At 41.4% G+C, this 26,957-nt stretch overlaps 2 protein-coding genes across 7 annotated transcripts; one reads left to right on the top strand and one right to left on the bottom strand.

Annotated features, from left to right (window-relative positions):
• Positions 1-258: 258 nt before the first annotated feature.
• Positions 259-24,235, bottom strand: tmem63ba (transmembrane protein 63Ba). 3 transcript variants are annotated; one of them, XM_071519738.1, is made up of 24 exons: positions 23,946-24,235; positions 17,776-17,997; positions 17,511-17,590; positions 14,969-15,010; positions 13,637-13,727; positions 13,471-13,508; positions 13,146-13,288; positions 12,407-12,458; positions 12,199-12,307; positions 11,969-12,039; positions 11,308-11,388; positions 11,073-11,196; positions 8,790-8,923; positions 8,523-8,660; positions 7,999-8,152; positions 7,716-7,822; positions 7,469-7,555; positions 7,267-7,332; positions 5,781-5,943; positions 4,680-4,785; positions 4,316-4,483; positions 4,072-4,187; positions 3,876-3,947; positions 259-3,738 (listed from the first exon to the last, which is right to left on the bottom strand). In XM_071519738.1, the coding sequence occupies exons 2-24, from the start codon at positions 17,971-17,973 to the stop codon at positions 3,559-3,561; spliced, it is 2,520 nt and encodes an 839-aa protein (XP_071375839.1). In that variant the 5' UTR covers positions 17,974-17,997; positions 23,946-24,235; the 3' UTR covers positions 259-3,558. The 3 variants fall into 3 exon arrangements, with proteins under 3 accessions (XP_071375839.1, XP_071375900.1, XP_071375978.1); XM_071519799.1 differs by having other exon boundaries at positions 259-3,735; XM_071519877.1 differs by having other exon boundaries at positions 14,969-15,007.
• Positions 24,236-24,427: 192 nt separating this feature from the next.
• mrpl14 (mitochondrial ribosomal protein L14) lies at positions 24,428-26,210 on the top strand. Of its 4 annotated transcripts, none has more exons than XM_071521680.1 (3): positions 24,428-24,558; positions 24,947-25,049; positions 25,573-26,208. In XM_071521680.1, exons 1-3 carry the CDS (start codon positions 24,498-24,500, stop codon positions 25,937-25,939), a joined length of 531 nt encoding a protein of 176 aa, XP_071377781.1. In that variant the 5' UTR covers positions 24,428-24,497; the 3' UTR covers positions 25,940-26,208. The 4 variants fall into 4 exon arrangements, with proteins under 4 accessions (XP_071377781.1, XP_071378010.1, XP_071377864.1 ...); XM_071521909.1 differs by having other exon boundaries at positions 24,431-24,558; positions 24,951-25,049; positions 25,573-26,210; XM_071521763.1 differs by having other exon boundaries at positions 24,547-24,678; positions 25,573-26,207.
• The last annotated feature ends 747 nt before the right edge of the window (positions 26,211-26,957 follow it).

Genomic DNA, 26,957 nt, shown 5'->3' with positions numbered 1-26,957 from the left:
ATTTCAAGGAGTCCCTCCAACAAAACGTAGCCTAGAACAGCTTGATTTCACTCATTTGAGGTCAGGAGAGCGAGAACAATATAGAAATGTCTATTCTGATAAGGTTTCACTCGCCCCACTTACAATATACGCTGTTGTTCTGTACCAAGTCAACCACAATCTCAGAAAAAATCTTATAAAATGGAGGTCTGTGAGCTAAATTGTATCTATTGGAGGGACTAAACAGAAATATAGAGTCACACTGTCAGCAACCTTGATTAAATACAGATTTATTGTTCAAAGAACTGGGGGAAATGTACAGATAAATATGTTGTACAGACAGCCCTTTGGGAAGAATGAGAAAATGAGACACTGTCAAATGATAAAGTTGGGTTCTGCCATTGTTAATCCTACTATCTAGCAAAGGCAGAGAACTAAAAAAAAAGGCAAAGCAAACAAAAACACATTCAAACTGTGTACCGTTTTGAGAAGCAAAGATATTAGACTACCCCTGCTCAAGAAATTATACAAACAAGTTGAGAACTTTCATTAGAGAGCACTTGGCTGTTTACAAAAACAATCCGTTCGTTTCCAGTCCCACTGACTACACAGACCTTATGAAGATCATCTCCTAAGAGAAAATAAAATAGTTTAACACGAGGATGAATTAATACACTAATGCTAGACTTGTGACAAATGGAAGAAACAAAGACTACTGGAAATCGTTGCCACCGTCAGACTGACAAATGTAGATCTGCACCCGAATTAAACGCCATGACTTGTGACTAGACACCACTAAGTTTTGTTACATTATACAAAATGTTCAATTCCTGATGAACTATTTCCCCTTTCTTTTAAAAGTTGTAATCAATCACATTTTCTTCCAGTTGGGGAATGAACCTACATTTAGTGTTTTAGATAGCAAAAAAACCAAAAACAAAACAAAACTGATTGTTAGAAGTAATTAATTGTATGCTAAGTATCTCCCTCAGAGCTGTACAAGTTATTTTGACAAGAAACATTCAGAGATTTCAAGACATCTCAGAGGTATAAAAATGAAGAGGTATAAAAATAAAATCACCTTGTCATGACTAGAAGAGCACCAGAGTCAATGGTGTCAAACAATTGTCTTGTTAGTACCATAATAGAGTCTTCAACAAGGGATAATCTACCCATGGACAAATTATGGCAGCAGTTGAGGATCACCATGTCTTCATCATACCCACAGGGACGTGCCCTTCTCTGTCAATCATATGAGTGAAAGTAAAATTAGTGCACATTTCCCACAATGGTTCTCTGAGCAGCTAGATAGTACATCTTTCACCTTATGGTCCAACTGGTCCATAATGACTGTAGTGATACACTTAGTCTGCAGCAACGTGCCTCGCTTTACCAACAATCCTATCAGTGTTTAATGGGGCAAACTCATAGCGGTGTCTTGACAAAGATGGTTATAATAAAAAAAAAAAAAAAAAAAAAAATTACAGAACAACCCTTAAGAAGCTTGATAAATCCTGAGTCAGTTCATAATTGTGCAGGCACTACATTGGGCTATAAGATTTGTTACTTGGTGTATGCGTTTGTACAGTATGTCTTTGTCTGGGCCATTGCATGAGCCTTCCTGATAACATAAAAGAAGCTGCTCGGTATGGCTTAGGCATTACCCAAATTTGTGATGAGAAATTTCTCAGACACATCTAATCCACGTTTTACTATGACGTGTGGCGTCTACAGTAGGACAGCATGTCTACAGTGTACAGTATCTAAGGGACAATGTTAGACAAAGCTGTGGCAGAGGCCTTACAAAGTTGGTAATTAGATCTGCAAATGGAATGTAGACTTGGGGAGAAACACAACTAAAAGAAAAAACATAATGGAGACGTCATCATCATTTTGCTTTCAATGGGCAGGACTAAATAATTTTCTTAGTATACAAAGTAAAGCTAAGCTTCAATGAGTGAGATGAAAAATGTATCAGTACCTAGTGCACTGATCTAACATTAAGACTCACTTTTGTGCAGCCTGGCCTAAGATTTGATATGTTGTCACCAAACCTGTGCAACTTCAATTAACCAATCTACAACTCAGCGCTGTTTGAGTAATGGCAACTAGGAAATTTTTTAAATGTTCAATGACCATTGGAACTTACAATATGGTACCTACAGGATGAGGAGTCTTCTACATAAAAGTCATGTTAACATTGGAGAGAACTAGACAGAAAGGGCACAGTGACAGGATGTAGATTATCGCAGTCTTAAAACTATCTGTAGCCACCTAAATTGAATGCTAATTTCAAAGTTGGCAGAGGCCATCCACAATGGAGACACGTCACCCACCATGCCATGAAAATCTTAGACAAAGATGTAAACATCTGGACAAAGAGTTACATATGAGAACAATGGTGGGAGAGATGCAGAGAAACTATCTCAATGTGAATCAGCTGAAACCAAGCCCCGAGACCCAGGAGGCCTATCTCTCCATCTACTGAGCCGCACAGAGGACTGATAGCCTCTCAGGTCCCGTTCCATGTCTTCTTTTGGGGGCAGTGAAGGGGTTTTCCCCCTTGGGGGCCCCATCAGGAGCAAAGTCCAACAGCAGTCCCAACAAAGGCTCAGAGGCTGAACTGAACACCAAAAAGATCATTATCAAGGTTGAGTGCCAAGATGCAAACTATGGCCATCCACAGTTTAGGGGTATATCGATCTGTCTCAATAGCATTTAAAATTCCATGCCTAAAAATAAATACCATGTCAAAAAAAGGCTATGTTACAAATCCAGAGTTTTGTAGCTGTACAGTGTCAAAGTGTCCAAAGCATCAGGAGTGTTAGTAGCAGTGTTTTGTTTTTGTAAGTCTTACACAGGGTTGGAAGAACCGTTCAGTGACCATCAAAGCTGCAGAGATCAGGCTAACTGTTTGTGTGGACAACTCCTCTCTTGCTCTCCCTTCTCTTCTCTTCTCTTCTCTCTCGTAAGCTGCTTATTCAGCTGCAGCATCTAGTGCAGATAATTAGGGATACTGGCAATGGATTATGGGGAAATCCCTCCACCCTCTGAACTTGAAGGCATGCCATACTACCATACTTAAAATTCGAGCTTATAGGAGGGGAGAAACGCTTGCCACAGCACCCCACCAGTGTAGGGAACAGAGACAGGTCCTCTTTCAAGTGCAATAATGTTAAGGAAATACAGACAGAAAATCAGTCCCCTTACATGACAAGGCAAAAAAAGAAAATCATTTCTTCATCTGTGCATCAGTGTCTTTCCTGCATGGGTCCCTGTGCAGTGTTTTGGGGCGTGCCTATGCTATATCAGGAGCAGAAGGATGTTGCTGTCCTTGCTTTGTCATCAGAGTAGATTCCCTCTGAACTTTCATAGAAGCGGTTGATGTAGTGAGTCCCGGTGAAGGAAATGAAAGAGTCCATTAGCAACTATCTGTTTAATCCTTAGTAGATAGTGTGCCTATGTTAGTGTCGTGTCCCTCGATGGAGGTTGAGATGCCTTGTAGAACTGCTGCTTCAGTTCCTAGTTTAATTCACATATTCAGTGCACTCCTCAAGTATTTTTCGGTTCCAGGCAGCATCAGTGCCGCACTTCATTATCAATGAGGCTGTCTTCACCGGACTGGAAGTCCTCGTTCAGGCCATTTCCAACATTGATTATTTCCTCGTCCTGCGAGGACCCCTGACCGTCATCCTCACCACTGCCTGAACCAACCTCATCTGAATTTGGGTCTTGTAGTACCTGAGCAATGTACATCTGCTGGAGAGGAGAAAATGAAAAGAAATAGCATGTCAGAGTCCGATATACATACTTGTTCTAAATTGCTACCAAATGTGGTAGTGCAAATACAAATATTTAATGATGATGTCATAAATCAAACACATTCAGATACTTACTGCTGACTTGTTGGAGGGAGAGGTACGCACTGGACGCCCATTCGCCAGCCCATCCACGTCCTGGGTGTCAATCTGAGACAGAGAACAAACAGTTGACATGAGCAGCTAAATGTAAGAGTGGTCAGTAATATTGACATGGTGAATTTAGAAAACATGAATATTATGCAAAAGAATACAAGGCTGATTAGTGCGTTACCTTGTAGTTGTGAGCACTGAGATATTTAAAATGCCCAAAGCAGACGTGAGAGAGGCAGACAATGATTGTGATGATCAAAACTACAAACGTGAACATGGATGTTGCAGCTGAAAAACCTGGGGGAGAAAGTAGCAGAGCACTTATTATATATAACAGATGCTTGTACTTGAGCGTTGACCAAAGTACCAGAATTTTAGGCATATGTTAGGACACAAGTGGCCTGTAGGTGGAGCCCTCTTCTTACCCGTGCGAACGGTGGAGAAGAAAAGAAGCCAGAAGAGACAGAGAATTGGGGCAGCCACCACTTGGTTGACTGCCCCAGAGTGGATCTTCTTGTCCAGTTTGGAAGGCAGGTAGGCATAGTACATGTTGTACCTGTCCGCTAGGTGCTTCAGCAGCATGTACATCAGCCCTGGGCAGGGGAAGCAGACAAGACACTCAGTGGAACTAATCCTATTAGGCTTAATAAGCTTCTGGATAGAGAGAGGGAGAGAGAACAGAACCCCTATGTGCTCCCTGCCTTAGTCTTGTAAACAACCGCTACCATCACGTAAACTTTAGCAGCCAGTAGATCTAAAGTGCATACGGTAGGAAATAGCGGAGCTCACCGAAAGGGACGATGATTGGGCAGGTGATACTGTAGGTCATGACCACAGTGAAGACGCACATCATCCAGGCGTACGCCGCTCCGAACTGGAACTCATAGGCTTGGTGCTGTGGAGATATAATTTGACGGGATATTACACAAAAACAGAACGCAAACAACCTAATTTCGGTGTGTTTCACCATAGTCAATGTGAAATGAATGTATATGTGTGGAATGTGTTATTGTGCTACATTGATTCAATAGTAGTAAAGTAAATGGTGCATAATATAGTCGGTTAAATTAGGCCGTTATGTTACGATTGTTTTATGTTACCAGATTGTGATTTGTCATTATTCAGTAGTCAAAAGTTTAGGACCATTTCAAATCCTAAACTGAATTGTTCTCTTTTTGTTAACCAAAAGAGATTTCCCCGACAACAAAAGCAAATTTGAAACATGCAACCAAACCAAATTACACTAACTAATGATAGGTCACAATGCACCAATAATGTTATTACTAAGGAATCAAGGATGGCTATAGTCCAGCTGTAATGCGAGTAATTGGTTGTGCTCTGATGTGTTCTGCTCACATGTCCAATCACCTGCCTTACTATAGCCTGGACCATACTAGTTTGTAGGGAGGAACTAATTTAGAAATACTTCAGTGCAAACCAAGATGGTAGGCCATTGTAATACATCAATACCTCCAGAGGTTTTGCTTTCAAGAAATAATATTTCTTAATATATGCAAAAGCAAACTATGTACATCATGTCTGGCTGATTATGACTTCAAATCTCTTCAAGCTGACATCAAAGCACAGGTACCCACTTAATATAAATATAAAGTATGAGTATAGCCTGAGTTTGGCCACATCAGTTTCCAAATCAATATCAATGGAGCAGCTTCAGAAATCTCCACATTACAGTCTTGGCTCTTTCATCTTCAGCAGAAGAGGCTTCATGTACACAAGCGTATTCTACTCTGTCCGAGGTCATGGAAACATTTTATTTCCGATTCAGTTTTACTGTAAGAGATTAATTATCCCAGCGGAGTAGCGTTATTGTAATATTCATGATTTGGATCCAGGACTGATTTTAACTTGGTAAGCAGGGGAAACACTGACCCTCTTGACGTTCCTCCGCTCGGCAGCAGAGCGAGCCAGGCAAAGGCGGATCATGTACATGAGCAGACCAGGGATCCTCAGCAGGTCCATGGCGTTACCAATGAACGCAGAAGCAATGACGTAGTTCACGAAGAAGGCTCCGTTGTCAGGAAGGAACACACATCTACAGAGGAGAGAAGAACGACAACATCACTGAAAGCTGAAGTCTGGACCTGTATCCATGAAGTTTCAAAAAGGTTAGACGCTGATTATTTATTTATTTTAAACTACTTGGAGTGCCAGAAAGGTGGGGTTGTCACATCAGACACTTCAATGAAAGACAGGAAACTGACATTTCAAACTAGCATTGGAATTTCCCATGACTGACAACTTGCCTGACACTATCTGAATTGTCCTAATGCAGTAAAGCCCATCCATTTGGTACTCCAAGTAGGTTAGCAACAACAAGCTATTGATGTGGATCTCTTCTTCTTAGACTTTTTTCTTTTTTTTAAATCACCAAAAATAAAATCATGTGGTAATCAACATTATCCAGCTAACTGAGTCAACATAATTCAAATAACTGAAATTTCTGACCCTTTTGACATTTTACCGTGACACGTAATGTACCTTAGTTAGATTTCTGCTTGACAACATAAACTTTTCAGTGTTCCCTACATTTTACATTCTTTCAGCAATGGGGACATTTTACATACAGCTAGAAATATAAAAATAATCCATTCCACCATGCAAAAAAAAAAAGTCCAAGTTGTTGCCTTGAACCGTCGTATTGTTCAAACGAATATTCCCACATCACATGAACACAGCCACATTCATGAAGGAAGGGGCCTAGTCATAGCAGAGTGTTACATAGAAGAAAAAAGAAAGATATAAAGGAGAGAAATCCAATCAATATTCAAGATTTTCCCTAGTTAACGTATGGCCAACATCATTTGTTAAAAGGCCCCCCTCCACTTTCACCCGGTCTGGTATATTTGCATTTTTACAGCCGTATCTTGTGCAATTGGCCTGGTCTCCCAATTCAAATCAGATAATCATTTCCCCTACAACAAACACCGGAATCATGAATCATTTGGTTGCAATGCCATATAAATTGACAATTGAGCCTCAATCTGCACTCCTACTCTGAGAAACTTTATTAAAGTGGGACCTGAGGGTATAACTAGAGACCAGATGGCAATTTTAGGACATATTGTGGTATAATAATATAATAACTAGACATCAGAAAAGATTAAGGTCCAGCACATGGCCACCACAAAAGCTTGAAGATATAAAAAGTATAGCAATAGCACACTGTTCAACAGCTTGCTTAAAATTTCCATTAAGATCTCAGGCGAGTCCTGATATCAGCTGATTAATAGTTTGCAGACTGCAGCAAACAGATATGCACTGGTGTTATTTATCCAGGTGTATAAGGCTCTGTTCAGAGTGGTGCAGCATTTGACTTGAAGGTTCACTGTGGATTCATCAAAGCCATGCTACTTACTCAAATCTCACTGCAGCATCTGCCAAGAATCTTTTGTCAAACAGCCAGCGGAAGAAAACATCCAAACTGCAAAGATACAAAACCATTATTTGAATTCAGGAAATGAAAGACATAACCTATTTAAGCTGACACAAAGACACAGCAATTGATACTGTTACATTTGATTGTATTGCAGAGCTATAAACAAAAACACATGCTGTACCTGCTGAGTCCCAGGGAGGGCAGCAAGAGAACCATGAAGATTAGGAAAGTGTAGCATTTATGCATCGTAGTCCTGTTCTCTCCTGACCTGTAGGACCAAGAGAAAGATTTTCACACATGAAAAAAAAGACCACCAACACCCACTCTGTCTCACACACACAAAACACAAACAGAAAAACAGAAAATACCACTGTTAACTACATTCAGCAAACAGAGTGTGAGATTCAGAGTCTTGGTAAGGGACATACCGGGTCCAGTGGGCTTCGAAAAAGGCGGAGTAGTACACAATGGTGGGGAGCAGGGCGGAGAAGGCCCACAGCAGGAGGGTGGGGAAGAACTGGGTGATGATCGGATTCTGGAGGACAGAGAACAGAGAGGTTTAGAAATGATGGACATGCTGTGCCCAGATAGTTGAGTGGTGAAGCCCCCTGGCTCTGCATGATGGATATGATTAAGGACTAACAATCGTTCATTAGATTAGGTTGATTCTTTCTCTGAAAGCAGCGGTACAAGTAAAAGGGAAGCACTCACATTTAGGTACTCCACAGGTTTGGTAACGTTGAACTTGTCCATGGTGGAGATGATGATGGCCGGGGTGGTGAGGAAGAAGAGGAGGAGGAAGAGGACACAGTTGATGATGAAGCAGCGGAGCCACCAGGAGACTCCTCCCACTGACAGATGCTCCCTGTGGGAACAAGGTCATGCAGCGGTTAGACTGACACTGAGCGATGACCCGTGGCTATGGACACAGCTGGCCAGTAAACTGATACTGAAGCTAAGTATCAGTTAGTCATCTGGAGTGAGACTGTCTCTTCAAAGTGGGCTGAAATCTAAGTATTCTTCAGCCTGATAATAAGAACATTAAAAATCATTAAGTCTCCATTTGTATAGCTCTCGTTGGGTACTTGCATTACAGACTGTTAAAATGCCTGCATATAACCACATTAATTAGTGCAGTTATGTGCTGGATATTTATCTACAACCACAAACCTTTGCTACAGAACACATTCAGCAGTTAGTGGGCAGAACGTGAGATTTAATAGTGTTCTTCTTACCAGTAGACATTTTGTGGATCAGGGGCGTAGCTGACAGTCCAGCTGTGTGTGTGGAGGTTAGCGCTGAACAGAGAGGACTTGGGCTCCCGGCGACAGTGGCAGCCCTGACACTTGCAAGCGTTAAAGTCCTTTAGGATTCTGAGAAGGGACATCCATCCAAACAAAGGTCAGAAGTTACAGTGGGAGAAGTGCAAGAGAACATGCCAACTGAAAATCAATCTCACAAATATGGATTCATAGGTTTTACCACACAAAAAATGCACTTACATAGCAGTCATGGCCTCGTTCTGGAAGGTGACAAAGGCCATTCCTAAGGGTTTGCTGTTGACCTTCTCTCTCTCCTTCCTATATTCCTCCTTCAGTTTTGCCTCCAGCTTGGTGTAATAGCTCACAGCCTCTTCCTGTGGGAGGCATGAAAATCTAGTCAAAATCTGATTTATTATTTGATTTTTTTTAAGGTTTACTTGAATCGCGACAGTGAGTCTCCCTGAGGATCAAACATGAGGTTAATTGCATAATTAATTCTTAGTATGTGGGTAGAAACATCAATGTCAAACTACAAGTTGTCTTCTAGATGTAATAATTGTGTAAATAGCACTATAGTCTTTTCGAATGAGATGAGAAAACATGATCAGCTTGGGTACATTTCACTTATGTAACATGGGCAGTGTTCAGGACTACTTAAAATCATACTAAACAATCCGATATAGAATAGTTGGTGTTACATATCGGCAACACTTTCTGGCCATAATAATGCCCCTGCCTAACTTATTAACTATATTATGAATTCAAAATCAAAATTATCAAAAATTAGACCCATCAACTTGGCTGATTTGACCTGATGAATAATTTCATGAGCAATCATCAGTGTCAAACCTGGTTCACTGCACGCTGATGTAGCATAAAATAATGTAGAGTATTGGCATATTGTGCTGTACTGGTTTGGCATCTTTGATAACAGAGGGTAAATCAGTAGTTATGGTGTAAATTTGCAGCACGACACACACCACACTTGAGACTACTACACTCAGAGTCTTTGCTGAAAGAGATCACTCTTGTGGAACCGGTTGCCCTTTAGTTTGTTAATCAAAAGGTCATGGTCAGTTACATCAAAAGGTAGCACTAAATTCAAATATTACTGTACTCAACATATTTTCCCAAATCCATTTTCCTCATCTAACCATCTAGTATGTGACTCGTGGCCTTACAGCTATACATACACACAGCTGGCGTTGCTGCTCTTAATGCATTACAACATTATCAGTTCCTACCATTTCACAGTTTATTGACCATGGTCAAATGTGTAAAAGTCAGTACAGGCAACATCATGACAAACACCATGGCTAACAAAAATACTAGGGGTGCAACGGATCACAAAACTCACGGATCAGATCATTTTTCGGATCAGCAAAAAAAAAAAAGGGTTAGGGTTAAATTAATTTAAAAATGTGCTACACTTAATTTGATTCTTTTAATGCAATGCATTTTGCTTGTTCTTTTATATGCATTTTATCTTTTTATCTGCCTTCTATCTGCTGTCTTTTATCTGCCTTCTACTGATGTAAAGCACTTTGAGCTGCATGTTGTGTATGAGAGGTGCTATACAAATAAAGGTTATCATTATTATTATTATTATTACTTTGGCTCTGATGCAGCTGCCTCTCTCTGTCTGTAGTCACCACTCTGTAGTCTCGCTCAATGTCCCGCCCACAGCACTATCTGATTGGTTACACGTCATGAGTAATAGCCTATCAACACTGAAGACTATGCCACAGACAGGCAAAGAGACAGCTTCTCCGAGCAGAGCTGTGTGTTGAAGGGAAGGCAGCATGTTGCCAAAGTTGAAATAAACATCACAATCTTGTGATCTATTTCAATGATGACAAGCATGCCCAGTTTCCCAGTTACATCACTGAAAATGCCCGAAGTCACAGCCTACGGGATTTCACTCAATAGAGGCAAAAGCGATGGCTTTTAAATCAGTCACTCTTCCTTTTTTTTTTCTTCCCTAACGCAATCATTACGCTTCAGAGTAAAACACAGTACGCATCTGTCTTGTCTGTATCTTTTCACTGCAACTCTGCATCGAGATTTAGGGAATTATTACTTTAAAAATAAACAGCGGCAGTAAAACTGTATTTCACACTATGATGGTTAAACTTTGCAATTAATCCGCGGTTCACATGTGTGCCGAACCGTGGGGGGGATCCGTACGGATCACGGATCAACTACGGTCCATTGCATCACTAAAAAATACAGGCTAACAATATAGAAAATAGATGTTTAGATCTGGTTCACTAATGATCTGAAAGTAGGTAGTTTCGATGTGTTACCCTGCTGACATGTTTTTCCTGCTTAGCCCCACCTCTCGACAAATATCTATATGCTGACTGCAGTCAGGCAGATGCCTTCCTTATCATTAACCCCAAAAATGCTGTCAGTATCAGCTTGCAAACAATGGCAGATAAACATACATGGAGACCATCTAACTACAAATAGCATTTCATAAGTGGGTTGTGTTGTAACCATGGTATGAGATGTCAGTCTGACCTGCTCACAGCCTTTGATGATGCAGCAGCAGAGGTGTCCGCAGGGCTTTGGGTTGATCATGGTGGGGATATGCTCCTTGGCCTGCAGGTCATTGAAGAACTTCTTGCTGCGCTCTGTCTTCTTCCTGCATACAAAACCATCAGCCTTGTCACACTACCACTTCACTGTATGAATGGGAGGACAAACATGCGCACACACACACACACACAATATATGGTAATTGACAGACTGTTACCTTTCAGAGTTAAGGTACATCAGCTTGGCCACATTGTAACAGATACGAGCCTCTAGAACAACACAGTTTTCATACGCCTGCCTATGAAAGAAGGGGAGGGAGGGAGGGAGAGAAAGAGAGAAAGATTGGATCACGTTTCTACAAGCCCAAATGTACATGCACTTCAACGCATTCCTGACAACAGCAGCAAAGTGCACTGAGATGAGATGAGTATTCAAATGTATTTGTATCTTGTTCTTTGGGGGTTTGGGGATTCCATTAGAGAGGGTAGTTCAGGGACATACGTATTGTTGGAGTGTAGGGCAGAGAGTGCTGGAGCAGAGGTAAGATTTGGGTTAATACTATTTGGCTGGCCAAGTAGGAGGTGAAGCAACCACTCCTTCCCCAATCTTAGACCATCCTGACACATGACTTGCATAATCCTGCTCATCTGGCTTCTATTAGGGACAATTACATATATAGGCCTGCCATTGTCTGGTCCCAGCCAAGTCAAGACATCCCCTTTTAACAGGAAGAGTCATGGCTCTCATAAAGCCTAATACTGTTACTGCACAGCTTACTGCTATGCCAACCGAGCAAGTGTGCCATTTTTTTATTAAGTGACCACTATGAATTCAACATTTTGGTATATAAACCACAGAGAAAGGAAACCGGTGCTTACTCAAAGTGCTGCTTTATGTGCTTCTCCTCTGCATATTTGGAGATTCCATTGACGAATAAAGTGCGTTTCACCTGCATGGAGATTAAGACAGGGAAGTAATTATCAACAACATTCAAACCTATGTGTGCAGATGGATATGCTTTAGTGATGGCGTGGGAAGGTTAAATGTACACATATAGGTAAAGCAAGAAGAGTGTGGGGTGTGTATGTACTGAAACCATGCCACCCACCAGGTCATCCTCTCTGTAGTGCATCTTGGATGTGTGCCGTCTCATGCTGTACACCGTCAGTAACAGGTAGAGGAATGCAAAGGTGGTGTGCAGCCATAGCAGTGTATCACTGGGAAACACAAAGGGTACACAGGGTTTGGTGTCACTCTTAGACACTCAAGATAATATCTGAATGTTTAAATGAAGGGATGGCATAAGAATTACTCACTTGACATCTAAATTCGCTATAGTGGTTCGACCAAAACTGTAGGCATTGTTTTCTGTCAGAAAGATATAAGAAACAAGACATTTCACTTCATGGTTGTTGTAACACTACACACTAGAAAGCAAGGAATGTGGAACATAGTCTAATTTGGGAGGAACAACATTTGGTTTCCATTTCCCATTAAGCAGAGATAATGAAATGCAGTTTTCATAGAGGTCAGAAGTAGATTCATGTGATACTGGACAAAGACTTTGAAAGACCTCTAATTAAGGTAGGGGTTAACCCACATTGGACCAGAATGGTAAAGACTATAAATACTAATTAATAAGAGGTTGTTGAACGTTTGCACAAATTTGATTATCAATAACACGTGCACTCTGGTGACAGGTAGTTTAGAAAATGTTATACTTTATCCAATATTGCCATTAAGGCAATAAAACGGAAGATCAAATGATTCTATCTCTGAGGCTTAACTTATTAAAATACATACAGTATACTGCAACATGTCAGTACAAATGGCTAAACCTTACTGTAAAAAAATGATTGAGATATGAAGCGCCAGAAACGCCAGTCAGCAGGACAGGAAATTAACTTTTGCATCCAATGGTCACAGTTGCAAGTAGAAAGAAAAAATAAAACACCTACCACTTTGATCATTTTATTGGCTGAAAAATTGAGAAAACTGACAATTACCCCCAAAATTCCCCAGAAGTTGTCTGGTGTTAATTCCTCATCAACTCACCAAGTAGGTTTCCAGAGAAGTTAACAGGCAAGACGATGCCCACAGAGAGCACCCCCACCACTACCAGCAGGCCGATGATGTGGCGCTGAAAGGACAAGTAATGCACTGCATCCTCACCACACTTCTCCCTAATCTCCTCGTCCCTACGGAGAGAACCAACAGAAGTCAGCGACTCAAGAGCATCTCAACACACACACGGTAATTTTGTAAAATAATTTTCATTCAGTCGCATCCAAGACATAATATTATTCAATATAATCAGCTTTGAGACACTTTTTTCTAACGTCCGCTATGTACTAATCCAATAGATCGTAGATTGACTCACTTGATGCGGAAGATGGCCGTCAGCCAGGAGCAGAAGCCCTAAAACGGAAGAAGGCAGAGAATTGAAGGCGTTCTACTAGTTTTCACATGGAGAACACCGTTTGATGAAAGGGCACCAAGTCCAGGACACCATGGAGTTAATCCTGTAGGAACAATGGCCTACTTACTGTGTCTCTCTGATCAATGTCCACTGAGCTGGAAACTGAGGTGAGGCGCTCGTAGCGTTCAGGTGTGTCTGACGTCATGGCAGAGGCCACGCTGCGCACAAAAAACAATACATAGCATTTGCATGATGTGTTACACAACTCTCCAACACCACCACATACGGTAAGGGGATGTTAGTTTTTTCTGTCTCAGCACACTGGGATTATCATCAATGTGGAAGAGTTGAAAACATAACACACACACACACACACACACACAGACACACAGAGAGACAAACACACACACGCACGCCCTGAAATGGACTGCAGAGATTCATCCCTGTTCATCCTGTGTGGACACAGGATGAAAACACAGGAAAACACAGGATTTGGGTCGGTAAACCGGCCGACCACAGGGACAATCCTGAACCTCTGCAGTCCCATTCCATGCAGTACGTCAGGAGGAGTGGAGCTAGTTTACACAGGTTCAGTACAACATCACTGTCAGAGCAAATTTGGGTGGTGAAACAGAGTTAGGAGGCGAAGACTGGGTGAGCTCTAGAGAAGACGGCATTCACAGAGGAAACCACAGAAACCCAGTGGTCATCAAGAGACAGACTCACCCACCCCTGTCCAGCAGAGCCTCAGATTCTACAGCACAAAGATCAGTGTAACAAATTTGATTGTACTCCTCAAGGAGGTCTGTCAGATATTGTGAATTTCTATTTAACTGGAAAATATGAGCTGGACACATGCTCTGCTGGAATTCCTACAGTGTTAAACTACATTACAGGATGACGACACCCAGGGCTCTATAAGATCTCTAATGGAATGAGGAGAGAGCCGGCGGCTGTAATTCCCCGTCAGCCTTCCTCTCCCGCATTCCTCTGAGAAATGGGGACGGCTCATCTCAGCTCTACCAGACACAGTTGAACCATGTTAGGGCCTGTCTACAAACAACCACAGATCAGGTAAGCATTACCTCTCCTTGCAAGCATCCTGCCTGTGCGCCTCATGCGTTGCGCTCACACAGAAGAAGGCCGTGCTTGACAAAGAGGTCAACACACAGATTAGCACACACAGATCTGATTAGGACGGTGAGAGAGACAGGGACACCCAACAGCAGAAGAACAACAGAGTGATAAGGAGCGGGGGGAGAATAATTAGGGGCCTGGCACTGGGAAACGCCTGGAGGAGGAAGAGAAAAACCACTACAACACCAACAGTGAGAAAGAAGCTAAAACCCACAGCGGCCTAGGCAGAATGGAGGAGAGTTATGAGTTAGATAACTGGAAAAAGGATAAGGGAGAGAAAAAAAAACAGGTAGTGAGACTACGATATGGGGAGAGAACATACTATTCCCGATCATCCAGGCGGCTGTAGCGCTGATCCATTCTTCTGGTAAAAAGAGAGAAACAAAAGGCGCTCAGCTTGGTTTAGAGGAGGAACTGATCTTGCTTGCCGGTATGGTTTTCAGTTTAGAGAAACAGCTTTTTGATGAGCTCAGACAGCGGTGAAACATTTCTAAACATCATGCAAGTGTATGTCAAAGAGCTATCTGCATATTACACTACAAGCAGTATACTAACACAGCTGTCTATCCACTTTGACATACATTGTCTGAGTCATAATCTGAGTCTTTTGTTGAGACTCATACCTTCACTGTACATATTATCAAACAAAATCCACGATTTATGTAGCTAGGATATCAGACCTACAAAATCCCAATCTTATCAGGTGATAATGCAATGCTCAGCATTGCGGGAATGACAAGACATTTCAAAAGACAGACACTGGCCCCTAGTCAGCACTTTCTGGCAGTGTCATGAGACAGCGGTCTACATTTTCTGTCAGTTACAAAAGTAACCGGTGCTGCCCCTTCCCCTTCCCACCCGCTTCTCTACTCACATATGCAGCTGTACAAATAGTGAAGCTGCAACATCAGACAAACAAAGAAAGTGGATGTAGGTGATGGAGCACTGTGTCATGTAGTTTCTGGGGTTGAGAGTCAAAGAGGCCTGAAGCAACGTCTGATCTCTCTCCCTCCTGAACTCCATCCATCCTCTGGTTCCCCCTCCCTCCCTCACATGATATAGGAATTTAAAAGGAGCAGCTGAATCAGTCCCTGTTGACAGGCGTCTCTCTGGCTCCTTCCACAGAAAACTTATGTCCCTTCTGGTTATTTGATCATTATACTGTATCTCATTCAGCCTGGAGCCTTTTTTGCAGACATCAATCTTAAAATACCTTAATTTATCTGGCAGCATATCATCTTATAATAGCAGGGGAACTACAGCCCATGTGTCTTAGATGCAGACAGTGGCTTTGATGTGGCCTGGGGAAAGACACTCAAGGGAAACTGATGAAGTTACTCATGATTTGTTTGTTTCTAGTTCCTCCATTGGAGCTACCAAGCCACACGTGACAATGTCATGGGAGTAACACTACTGTTCAAAGTGAAATTGCTGACAGTGACCTTCCTGTCTGCGGTACCAGAGTCCTACACCTCAGTGCGTGCATCCCTAGTGATATCTGCTACAGTCAGAAAACTCTCCACTCGCAGAATGAGCATGCTGAATTTTGCAGTATCAGCCAGGGTCAAATGCTGCTAAAATTGTGTCTTTGGCAGATGAATCGACAATGGGCACCCGCCACACTGGCCAATAACTTTTTGAGACGATAATATCTGAATGCCTCGGTTATAGGGCTGGGCGATATGGTTGAAATCAATATTAAGATAATCATAAGGATTTTTCTCGATATCAATATATATATATATCACGGTATGGTTCATGTATGCAAAATCACGTTAAATAATCAAATTAATGTTCATCTCATTGAACCGAATGGTAATGTTAGGTGTGATGTCAAACAAAACAGAAATATTCAAATAATATTCCTACCATACCTCATTTTATGAGAGTTTTTAAGTAAAATTTGCTTGTCATCATCAATTTAGACAGCAGAAATGTGTGTTACGATATTAAAATATCTTCATATCATCACGATATGATTCCACTGAAAGACGATAAACAATAATATTGAATTATCGCCCAGCCCTACTCGGTTATATGCAGTCTTTGATGTTTGCCTGTCAAACTTTGTCCCTGCTGACCACCTTTCACGCTCTCTGACCGAGGCCAATCAAATCAAAGCAAAACAATGGCTCTGTATCAAACAGGCTCCTGATTGGCTGCCTGTTACGCTGGCTCTACACAAAGTGGTAGTCTCTAATCTTCGGCAAACTTTTCCTGCTGTTTCTCCGCTGCCTGGATGGTTAACTAGCTTGACGTTACTTGACGATTAATATCAAAATGTTAAACATAACTTCAACAGAGTCTGTCTGTGTGAGTGTGTGTGGAAGGGGGGGGGGCGCTTCAAAAGGTTCTCTTAACTTAAATTCTGTTGCACTTCATGATGGATTGTAAACTATTGTATAAGGGAATAAGCTGCTGTTGTTTTTTTTAAGTTTACCAGCCCATGGCAGGTTAGCCAAAAAGACACTTCTCACACTTTTCAGACACTGGTAACTACTGTATGCTAATCATGCTACATATATCCAGCATATTTATCACATGTGAAGAACACTGAGATGCCAACACACCAAATTCCAACCATACTGAGACAGAAAGAGCACATGTTGGCCATCATGTTATTGATTTTCATGATTTGCTTATTTTAAAAATAATCAATGTCAGCATAGTATGGGTACCATTTTACCCCACTTCTTCCTGGACAATATTTTCCTTAAAATGCAAATTATATCAAGGCATTTTAACAATTCTAATGCTGGAAAAACCATTTGCCTTATAGTTTCAAAATTCAGAATACTGAAAAGGTCTACTGATTAGCAGGCACTAGATGTTGGAGTTTTCAAAAAGAGTGAGTCTTGGCTTACCTGTCTGCATCAGTCACCAGCGCGAGACGCCCATAGTCCCATGCCACCTTTCGTAAGACGGAGAATACAAACAGCAGCCCCTAGAAGAGACAACGGTTGTCAAAACATCTCATCCCTTCAACTTAGTACACAGAGCTGGAAGGTGACCTATTATATACTGTATTCCAACAGGAATCACGCAAACTGCTTGAAGGTGTTGACCATTTAATAAAACCCCCTCAGTTCTGGTCAGTGGCCACTGCGTTCGAGGGACAGAAGGACTCACCAAGAAGCACATAAAGTCAAGGGCGAGGACAGTGGGCACCCCTCCGAAGGGCAAGCCCTGCAGCACAGTGCTGCGGATTCGGGCTGAGTAGCAGAAGTCCTTGGAGGAGTTGCTGACCTGCGCCGTGGGGCAGTTCCCCGAGTCGGTGCATGCTTGAGCCCCCCAGACGCCCATCATCAAAATCAGCGCTTGGTGCATCACTCACTGCAGCATATTGAGTACCTGTAAGAGAGGTAAGAGTAGCATATTATACTGGGTTGTTGCCTTTGCTTTCTGGTCACCTTGATCAACCTATATTGTCTAACAAGTACTGATTCTGCACACTCTCACAGCACACAGACTGAAACAGAGGGAAAGGACGTGACTGGAGAGAAAGGGAGGCAGACACCAAATGAGATTCCCCATGAAAGGCGATGTTAAAATTCACATTTTCTGTGTCTTCCTAGTGAAGCTGACATAACTTTTTGTATTCTGACAATATAGCATATCACATCTGTCTTGTCCTCAGTCACATATTTTGTTAGTCTTGAGAAACACATGCATGACCACTGAAACACACTTGTCTTAAAACCATTATGCTTCTTCTGTTCCTTGTTTCTGTGTTGAAAGTCTACTCTGTTTCTACGTGGCGATGACATATAGTTCTTTTAGTTCTTTGTGAATACAAGGAAGTGAATTGTGGGGGGTGAAAATTTGCAGCTAAGGTGTAAGAGTTAACGTTAAGGTTTTTTTTTGTTGACAAAAATACAACTTCTATTTTCACTGTATTTAAGTTTGAATGCCCAGGAATAGAAGAGTGAGGTGTGACTCACCCTGACTGACTGACCTCAATTTACCTCTTGATGACCACGGCTTTGTGGGGATAGCGCCGTTGTAAACAGATACCAGTACTGCAGTGAGCGCAGACAGTGCACTCAGTTCTCAACCAAGTACATCCATACAGAAAGGGGAAAGAAGGACAATCCAGGAGACCAACCAGCACAATGAGCTCAGCTGGAGCGTACAATGTCACGGGCATTTAAGTGCCACAAGCTCTGTCACGTCTTCCCTGTGAGAGTAAACCTTTGAGTAACCATCCTCTTAAGAGGGATGCTTTAAGACATGAAAAATAAATATAATTTGGAAAGATAGCCAACTTGGTCAGGAAATATATCCACTTATGTAACCACTTAAACTACATAAGACTGAATTGGTAACTGTATTCCTAGACTTAGCCTGAATAGATAAAACTCATAGCACTCAAACAAACCAATCAATACCTTTAGTCATCCGGTGATGCATCAACACAAGCTTTGGAAAATGCACAACATGGTCTACACAAGCACTTGGAGTTACGAAATATCAGAGGTCTCCTGCTGGTTGAATCAATTGTCCCAACAGAAGTGGTACAAGAAATACTTGTTCAATTCAGACATGAAGCAACACGGCATGAGGCAGCACACGGAACTGACAATTTATATTGCCAATCCTTAGATAAAAGTTGGATTTCATTTATTATGAGTAGCCTACCTGAAAACTGCTTTTGTCCTTCCCCATCATGCAGAAGATGGACCCACACTATAGGATATTAGTCATATGTAGAAGGTGTAATATATCACACTGAACGAAGGGCTCAGGGAAGGCCAGGCTGTATGCTACTCATGAGGAAGATAAGTGGGCGGTCTGGCGAGTGCCGGCGAGTGTATTTGCACAATCTCACTGCTATACTTGTGCCCTTCGACCCACTATTACCAGCATTCACGATGCTGCTCATCTGCCCTAACACTAACTCATTTATCCTCTCCCTGGAATGCTGTGACATCACTGGAGAGGGACGCTGCCGGAGCTGAACAATAGACCGATAGAGACCAGAGGGTTCAAATGGACCAGTCTCATCCCATGGAGGACACAACAGACCCCCCTGTGCCTTACATAAAAAAAAAACGACACCGCTTCACATCCTGGACTCATGGACATGTAGCTCACACCGCTGGACAGTCAACACAGACATCTTAAAAAAGAACATCACCTTAGCACAGAACACCTCAAAGCTCATTACTACACCTACGCTATAGGCTAGATGTTACATAATGTGCGTAGGCAGAGTATGCCTGCTTCTCTACTACAATGCCAATGCCATGCCAATATTAAACTGACTCAAGTATACATAAAAAATGTTCAGTCATTAAGTATAACAAACGACTGTGACCTCAGGCCCCAAAGTATCAGTTGTACTCATTTATAAGTCCTCTATTATTCTCACTTCTCCCCTTCAGTAATATTACATTGATATATAGTACATACATACGTTCCCTTTCGCTCTTATGTAGGAAATGCACAACGTAACAACACAAAACTGGGGGTAGAATACAGCTAAAAACCTTGAATCCTATCTTAGACATCAAAAGATGGATGACAAACATTCTTGTCCTTAATGCAGACAAAATCAAATTGCTCATTTTAGGCCCTAAGGAACAAAGAAGTCAATTATCAGACTTCCCTGTCAGTTTCAATAGCTGTATGCTCAATGATTCGATCAAAAACATGACCTTTCCCAAGCATTACGTGATTTTGTGCCACAATGTACCGCTGATTTACTTCTTCCCTATAAGTGTACCCATACAGTCTTCTCACAGGATGCACAACTCCTTGCTATTTCCTGCATACAAAAGAAAACAGCTGGGGTCAGAGCATTCCCCTATAGGGAACTAACTTCCTGCGGCCACAGGGAAACAGTATTTAAGTCCAGGGCTCCAAACCCATTTGTTTAGTACATCTTAATTCCAATCTTACAAGCTATTCCTTTCACGCAGTTGGTCATTTACTTACAGCCTGGTGTTGTTGGTGCTCTCATATTCACTTACAGATGTGCACACACACAGGCCCCAGTTCTTGGAGTTTGTGTTGTACTTGTTCTCTTATTTGCAATCATCTCTTGTTTTATTTAGCTAAACTTTTGTTTTTAATCTGTAGTTATGTCTATTAATCTCTGTAAAGTATGTCATGATAAATCTATTTGTGTTATAAATATATTTGACTGGACAACTCTTGCCAGCAGTCAAGTAGACTTTAAAAGGCAGAACATCTAAATTGAAGTGGTGGGTGTATGAATGAACCATACTACTTTGGACATATACTTGAGCCTACAGCATGACTCAGCAGTACAGAAATACTCTGCCACCTTTCCGCCTGATTGTAGTTGCTATGGTACCATCAGTCTAGCATACATTCTCAAAATACAAATAAACATAAAGGGGATGAAGGCAATGAGGGAGAAAATCACGTTTGTCCATTTGAAACTCAATCTACAGCAGGTTTGCTGTTTGTTGCTACTACTTTACCAGGCAAAACAGTGTAATTTGTCTAATTTAAAATATCACAGCAAAATGTCTGCCGGGGCAAGAAAAAAGAAAATTAGTTACAAAATACAGTGCCTGCTTCAATTAAATTATGTAAGCAGCTGCAGTGCTTAGGACTAATAATATATGCTAATAATCGTGCAACATCCCATCCCCTTGAGATGACCCTAGCCCTAACCACAACCGCTGCTGGCTTTTCTACCAGAGCGATTAGTTTAACTGGCTTTGTTCAACTCCGCTGTATTGCCCTATAATCCAGAAAAAGATTGGAAATCTTCAACATGATGAGGCAAACCTCACCGATTTAAAGACATGCTTATGATTATCTCGCTGTATAAAAGTCAGGTCAACCGCTCCCCTTAAACTAGAAAACTATTGTATGCTCACGGCTAACTGCCTTCTCTGATTGTGCAAGAGAGATTAGCTTCCTTTTAAATCAACAACAGTGTTTCCCTGGCACTGAAAACACCTACTGACAACGGTCAGGGAACCTTGGTAAAGCAAGGTCTAATCAAAACAGGATCTTTTACAGGTTGACAATACAGCGACAGCTAAGATTTACAACTGCTGCTTCGCAACAGTCACCTCGGTAAACCTTTGAGGGTTAGATCACACATCCATCGCATAACATACTCCTGGCTGTTTACTGTACAAGACAAAAAAGCTTCAGCCAATCGTGCCTTCTTAACAGAATGTTTCTCATCGAGTGAGTCACCACCATCACCCTCCTTTAGAGGTTGGTGGAAAACTCGCATCAGAAATGTGAATGAGTAGTCTAGGGCAACTCACTCGAAATAACGTGTGACTTTAACACGTTTAGGCCTTGGCTTAAGTGCCAACTATACCTGGCCTAGGTTGTCAATTCTCACAAATTCCTACACACATTTTTTTTACATATGACAAAATTATACTAAAACATCAAATAATGAATGATACAAGAAAACATTCGGTTGAGTTCCTGATGAGCCCAGTTTATCTAGTGAAGTAGGCTAATTATCAAACCAGCCTTTACATTTGAGTACATACATATTCTGTTTGACAACATTTCAAACTTGGCATGAGTTGGCCAACAATACTGAGACTTCCTTAGATAAACAAGATAGACAAGTGACTTGGCTGATAAAGTAGAATTGCACCTATTAGCCTTGTGGGTATTAGCTTGTAAATCATTGACAATGCAAATACTGCTCAACACCTGAGCTATCACAGGATTATGATGATGTCAAAGCACTCGGTTTAGTAATCATGTCACAACAAATATGTAATCAGGACAACACATAGCAGAAAAAAAGTGGGGCAGGAAGGAGAAAAATGGGGGAAAAAGTTAATTTCTGGAGAAGAAGAAAAATCACATCCCTGCTAAGAATTAGAGGTTTGTGTGTACATGATCAGTTTTTATTGGAAAAAAAATGTTGATCACAGTGAAATCAGACAAATTCAAGAAGTATAAAGGTGATCTATAGGCCAAAGTGCATGTTGGATGAATGACATACCCTAGAGAAAGCAGAACAATGGCTGCTCTCCATGGTTCGGCAGCAGGATCGTACACCTAGCCTCTCACCTCAAATCAGTATGAGTCAACGCACTACTAGACACACCACAGGGCCTGACTAAGTGGTGAGTAAATCCATCTAAAAAGAATGACATTATCTTGGACGGTGTAGGTAATTCTGCCATTGCAATTAAATTCTATCTACAAAAGACTAAGGTGGGTGATGCACTCCCCGTTTAGGGTGTTTTTTCATTGCAAAGGGAAGACTGTCACCTTGAAGTCTCAAAAACCACCAACAGTTACAGCTGTCTCCAGCTGGGAAGTGGGACCCCAAGTAATGTATTCCCCTTTAGCCAGCTAGGATTTTCAGCATAATCAAGGTTATAAGTATTCAATATGTAGGATAAGTGGCATCTTTAAAATAGTGAATCTTTGTATTATTATCCCATATAAAATAAGGGACTGGCTCTAAGCGCAAGTATGTCAAAGTGATCATTCTCCCTGAAAGGCATTCCATCAATATTTCATCCCAGTCACTCAACACCAGTGGGCTCATGAATACAAAATTAAAACTGCTAACGGCCGTCTCATGTTCATCCCGTCCTGGGCAAAGCGAAAGGAAACATTAAAAGGACAGAACAGATTGTGGCTAGTCATCATCACTCCGTGATAAAGCCCGTCTCAGTTAAACCAGCGAAGTGCTTAGAGCTGTGAAACTGTCAAGATATTCTCAGGGCAATATTGCTCAACTACTGGCTTTGATAGTTATTTTATATCAGTACTTACTAATCAGTTGCGGATTATCTATTGCCATGCTAAATATGGTGTAGCTAGCTAGGCAAACGTTAAAATGAACGTTAGCTGCATAATGCTACGTCTTTCCTAGCACCTTTCTGCCCAGGCACTATCATTTATTAACAGTTTAGAGAGAAAGACATTGCGGGATTTCATCTTAGCTAGCATCAGCTTGCAGAGCAGCCTACATGGGCTTGTGGCTAGAGTGTGACATGCATAAATAAATCACGAATGCCACAGCTGCCACTTTAAACAAAACCACATAATACCTACCTACCTTTACAACGCTGGCATCTAAGAATTAACTAGCTGCCGTTAACCTTGCTGCTGCATGGCTATCTAACTGATTAGTTTTGCTAGTTAACAGTTAATCTAATGCGTTGTGCGATGTGTTTACTCGCTTATTGTTCTAACAGCTAACGTAAAGTTAACTACAGCTAAGTAACGGTTCGCTGCCGCAATTGTATATAAGAGGCAGAAACTACCATCATGAATGACCAGTAAATATTATGTTAGACTGCTTAATTAGTAAACTACTGACTTACCTTGTTATGATACGCAGGGGCAGAATTTGTCAGCCGGTTAGCTAATGTGAGCTAGCAGTCAACCGTAACGTTAACGCTAGCTAACGTAGCTCCGCGATGTAGCAAATAACAGGTGGAGGCTATCTAACGCCCTGCAGCTAATTCCCTCATCGAATTAAATAACGTTTGTTTTCCCTGACCACAACACCAGTGATGACCGCTAGCTGCCAAGCCAACGCTAACCAGTTCACGCTAGGTACACTGTCTACTAACGAGGGAGGGAGAAGTCGGACTCGATATAAGCAGCTAAGGTTGTGTCTGTCAGCCGGTTTAACAACTATCGCTAACCAGTCCAACGGGAGGTGAAAGCAATCAGGTTTAGGACGTGATGTAAGTTAGACATAGAAGAAGTAGAAGGGAAACAGATCTATCTTAGCAAGTAGTCATTGTGCAGCTTCTATGTCGGTATATATCTATGTTTCCTTTAGCGCGTTTTTATGACGTCTGACAAACAAGCTAACTGGGTTGGTGGTTGGTAGCTGTTTTGCTTTTGCCTTTATCGGTCCAGGCTGTATGGGCACAAATGATGAACATTTAACAACAGACACACAACAGCCTGTCTGGTTATTTGCAGGTGGGACCGTTTGTCTCTAGATGTTTTACCTATTCTTAGCTCGCTCGGCTAAAGGCGGCTGGTCGCACTTTACTGACGCCACACTTTGACATTGGCATGGGGTGCGAGTGTGATAGAAGGGTAACAAGCTAGCTTTTTAAACAAAAAATATTTTGAGGCTTTAATTCTCACTTTAATCGGAACACTGTTATTACACTGCATTTATGTTATTATATGGGGTAAAGACGTTGAACCAAGCACGATCCTGATTTGTTGTAACTTGTCACCGCACTAGATGCTCCTCAATGTTAGCTAGCGACATTATTAGCCATATAAGCCCAAGCTTGCCGAAGGTTTTGCTACACAACTAGCTAGCTTACTGGCTACTAACTCTGCCTTTTCTCTTCAGATAGATTGGTGTCTGTTGTAGTTATGGCTCTTCTCCAGCTTTCAAGACCCTTTGGTGGGCTCCTCACAGAGGCGTCGTCACTAACCCAACAGAGGGCTTTCAGGTAAGTAATTTTTCTGTCAAACTTTAGTGGACTCTGTTATTATGACAAATATGGGGCTTGATAGGTGACAGTGAACTAGGTTGTGTATTCGCCGTGGTTTAGGCCCTACTGACACAGTCCTTATCCACAGTTATTTAACCAGCTGAAGTAAATTGAGACCAGCGTTTTATTTGCAGTGATGATCTGGCCGAGGGGAAAGTCACAAGAGCAAACTCTGCACTTGAGCATATTTCAGTGAAAATGGGATTTGGTTGATTTCGGTGACGTCAATCCTGCATCGCTTTATCAATTGGGTTTCAGACTAACTTCAGTTGTGCAGCTGGTTATTCAGGGTAGGGATGAGCAGCTGTGTGTTGGAATCAGTTGTTACTTCTACTTTGCCCTGTAAACTAATGACTTGTTTGCATGGCCCGTTTGAATGACTTTAGTCATTACCTTGATCCTGTATTCAGTGATGGGTTTTGGCCCAGTAGTCTTACTGTAGGATGAGGCTGATGACCAATGTACTGTTTTGTCTCATCAGTGTCTCAGCTGTTGCAGCAGCCATTCAGAAAATGACAAGAGTTCGTGTTGTGGATAACAGCTCTCTTGGAAACACTCCACATCACCGTGCACCAAGGGTCATTCATGTCTACACCAAGAACGGCGTGGGAAAAGTTGGTGACAAAGTTTTGCTTGCCATCAAGGGACAGAAGAAGAAGGCACTTATTGTTGGACACAAGATGCCTGGAGAATGCATGACTCCACGTTTTGATTCAAACAATGTTGTTCTGATAGAGGACAATGGCAACCCCACAGGAACAAGAATTAAGGTCCCCATACCTACACATCTGCGTAAAATGGAGGGAAACTATTCCAAACTGTTGGCAATTGCTAGTACATTTGTGTAGTTCCAGCATAACTCATCTAATTTCATCACTTTTTAGTCTTGATCATTCATTGTCCTTTACTGCTGTCAACTGTTGAAAAGAAAACAATTACTGTACATTTGTATGAGCATTTTGTGCGTTGTCTCATCAGCGTCCTCGTCTTCAATACAAACTAAAACTGCCCAAAAAACATGCACCAGGCAGAATTATTCTCTATATAACTTTTGTTTAATGTGCGTAATAGGCTTAAATCTTTGTCAACATGTCAAAGCATTTTTACTGAGGCATTTCTATGCTTACAATAAATAAAGTTTTTCAGTGAATGAAACAGTCCAACGTGGGCCAAGCGCTTGTTCCCATGAACAGCACACCATGAAAGCAGTGGGATAGAATACATTGAGATTGCACAAATCTTGAGGGAAATACTTATTTATTGAAGGCACAACATACATTCACAACACAGTACACAAATATGACTGGCATTTTTTTTTTTGCCCAACAGCAGTGTCTATAACATATTGTGTTATGGGTATAAGTATAAGGCTCTCAGTATCAGCTTGATGTGACACCTTTAAAAAAACTCAGTGGTGAAATGAGATCTTTAATCTGAAGTAATTGCACGTTGAACTTCACTAGCAGCTTCCCTACACTGAATCACATCCCAGTGCAATAATACAATCTATCGTGTAAAACTTCAACAGAGGTCACGTGTTTGACTTCAAGTTCCATTGGGGAAAGGAGGCTAAAATAAATAGGCTTAACTTCAATATCAAAGGCAACAAAGACCTTTCCCATACTGACATCAGGTCATGTCTGTACTGCCACCTACAGTTGTAAAAATGAAACAACAACCAATTTAAACAACACTGAAGTGTTCAGGTCATGTTTAAAATGTTCTTATCAATTAAAAAAAAATGTAGAAACATGAATGAGTAAAAAATGATTATCAGCAACTAGTAAGACTTCACTTATATGTATCGAAGCACTGCAGTAACAAAGACTTACACCTCAAAGAAATCACAAATTCAATTTCTGTAAC

Source organism: Centroberyx affinis, unplaced genomic scaffold (genome assembly GCF_046629955.1).
Source record: "Centroberyx affinis isolate AG114_WGS23_722 - 3 ecotype Tasmania unplaced genomic scaffold, CSIRO-AGI_Caff_v1 ptg000008l_1, whole genome shotgun sequence".
In the NCBI taxonomy this organism is placed as follows: domain Eukaryota; kingdom Metazoa; phylum Chordata; class Actinopteri; order Beryciformes; family Berycidae; genus Centroberyx; species Centroberyx affinis.
The sequence above is the reverse complement of the archived record's forward strand: the minus strand, read 5'-3'. Positions and strand labels throughout refer to the sequence as shown.

Bases quoted from the DNA above. Each gene is read 5' to 3' on its own strand.
- mrpl14 (XM_071521680.1), top strand. From the start codon at position 24,498: ATGGGCACAAATGATGAACATTTAACAACAGACACACAACAGCCTGTC. The intron at 24,559-24,946 runs GTGGGACCGTTT...TTTTCTCTTCAG, and splicing joins GCCTGTCTGGTTATTTGCAG to ATAGATTGGTGTCTGTTGTA. The intron at 25,050-25,572 runs GTAAGTAATTTT...TTGTCTCATCAG, and splicing joins ACCCAACAGAGGGCTTTCAG to TGTCTCAGCTGTTGCAGCAG.
- tmem63ba (XM_071519738.1), bottom strand. From the start codon at position 17,973: ATGCACCAAGCGCTGATTTTGATGATGGGCGTCTGGGGGGCTCAAGCA. The intron at 7,823-7,998 runs GTGAGTGCTTCC...TCTGTCCTCCAG, and splicing joins AACCTGTGGAGTACCTAAAT to AATCCGATCATCACCCAGTT. The intron at 3,948-4,071 runs GTAACGCACTAA...TCTCTGTCTCAG, and splicing joins TCAGTGCTCACAACTACAAG to ATTGACACCCAGGACGTGGA.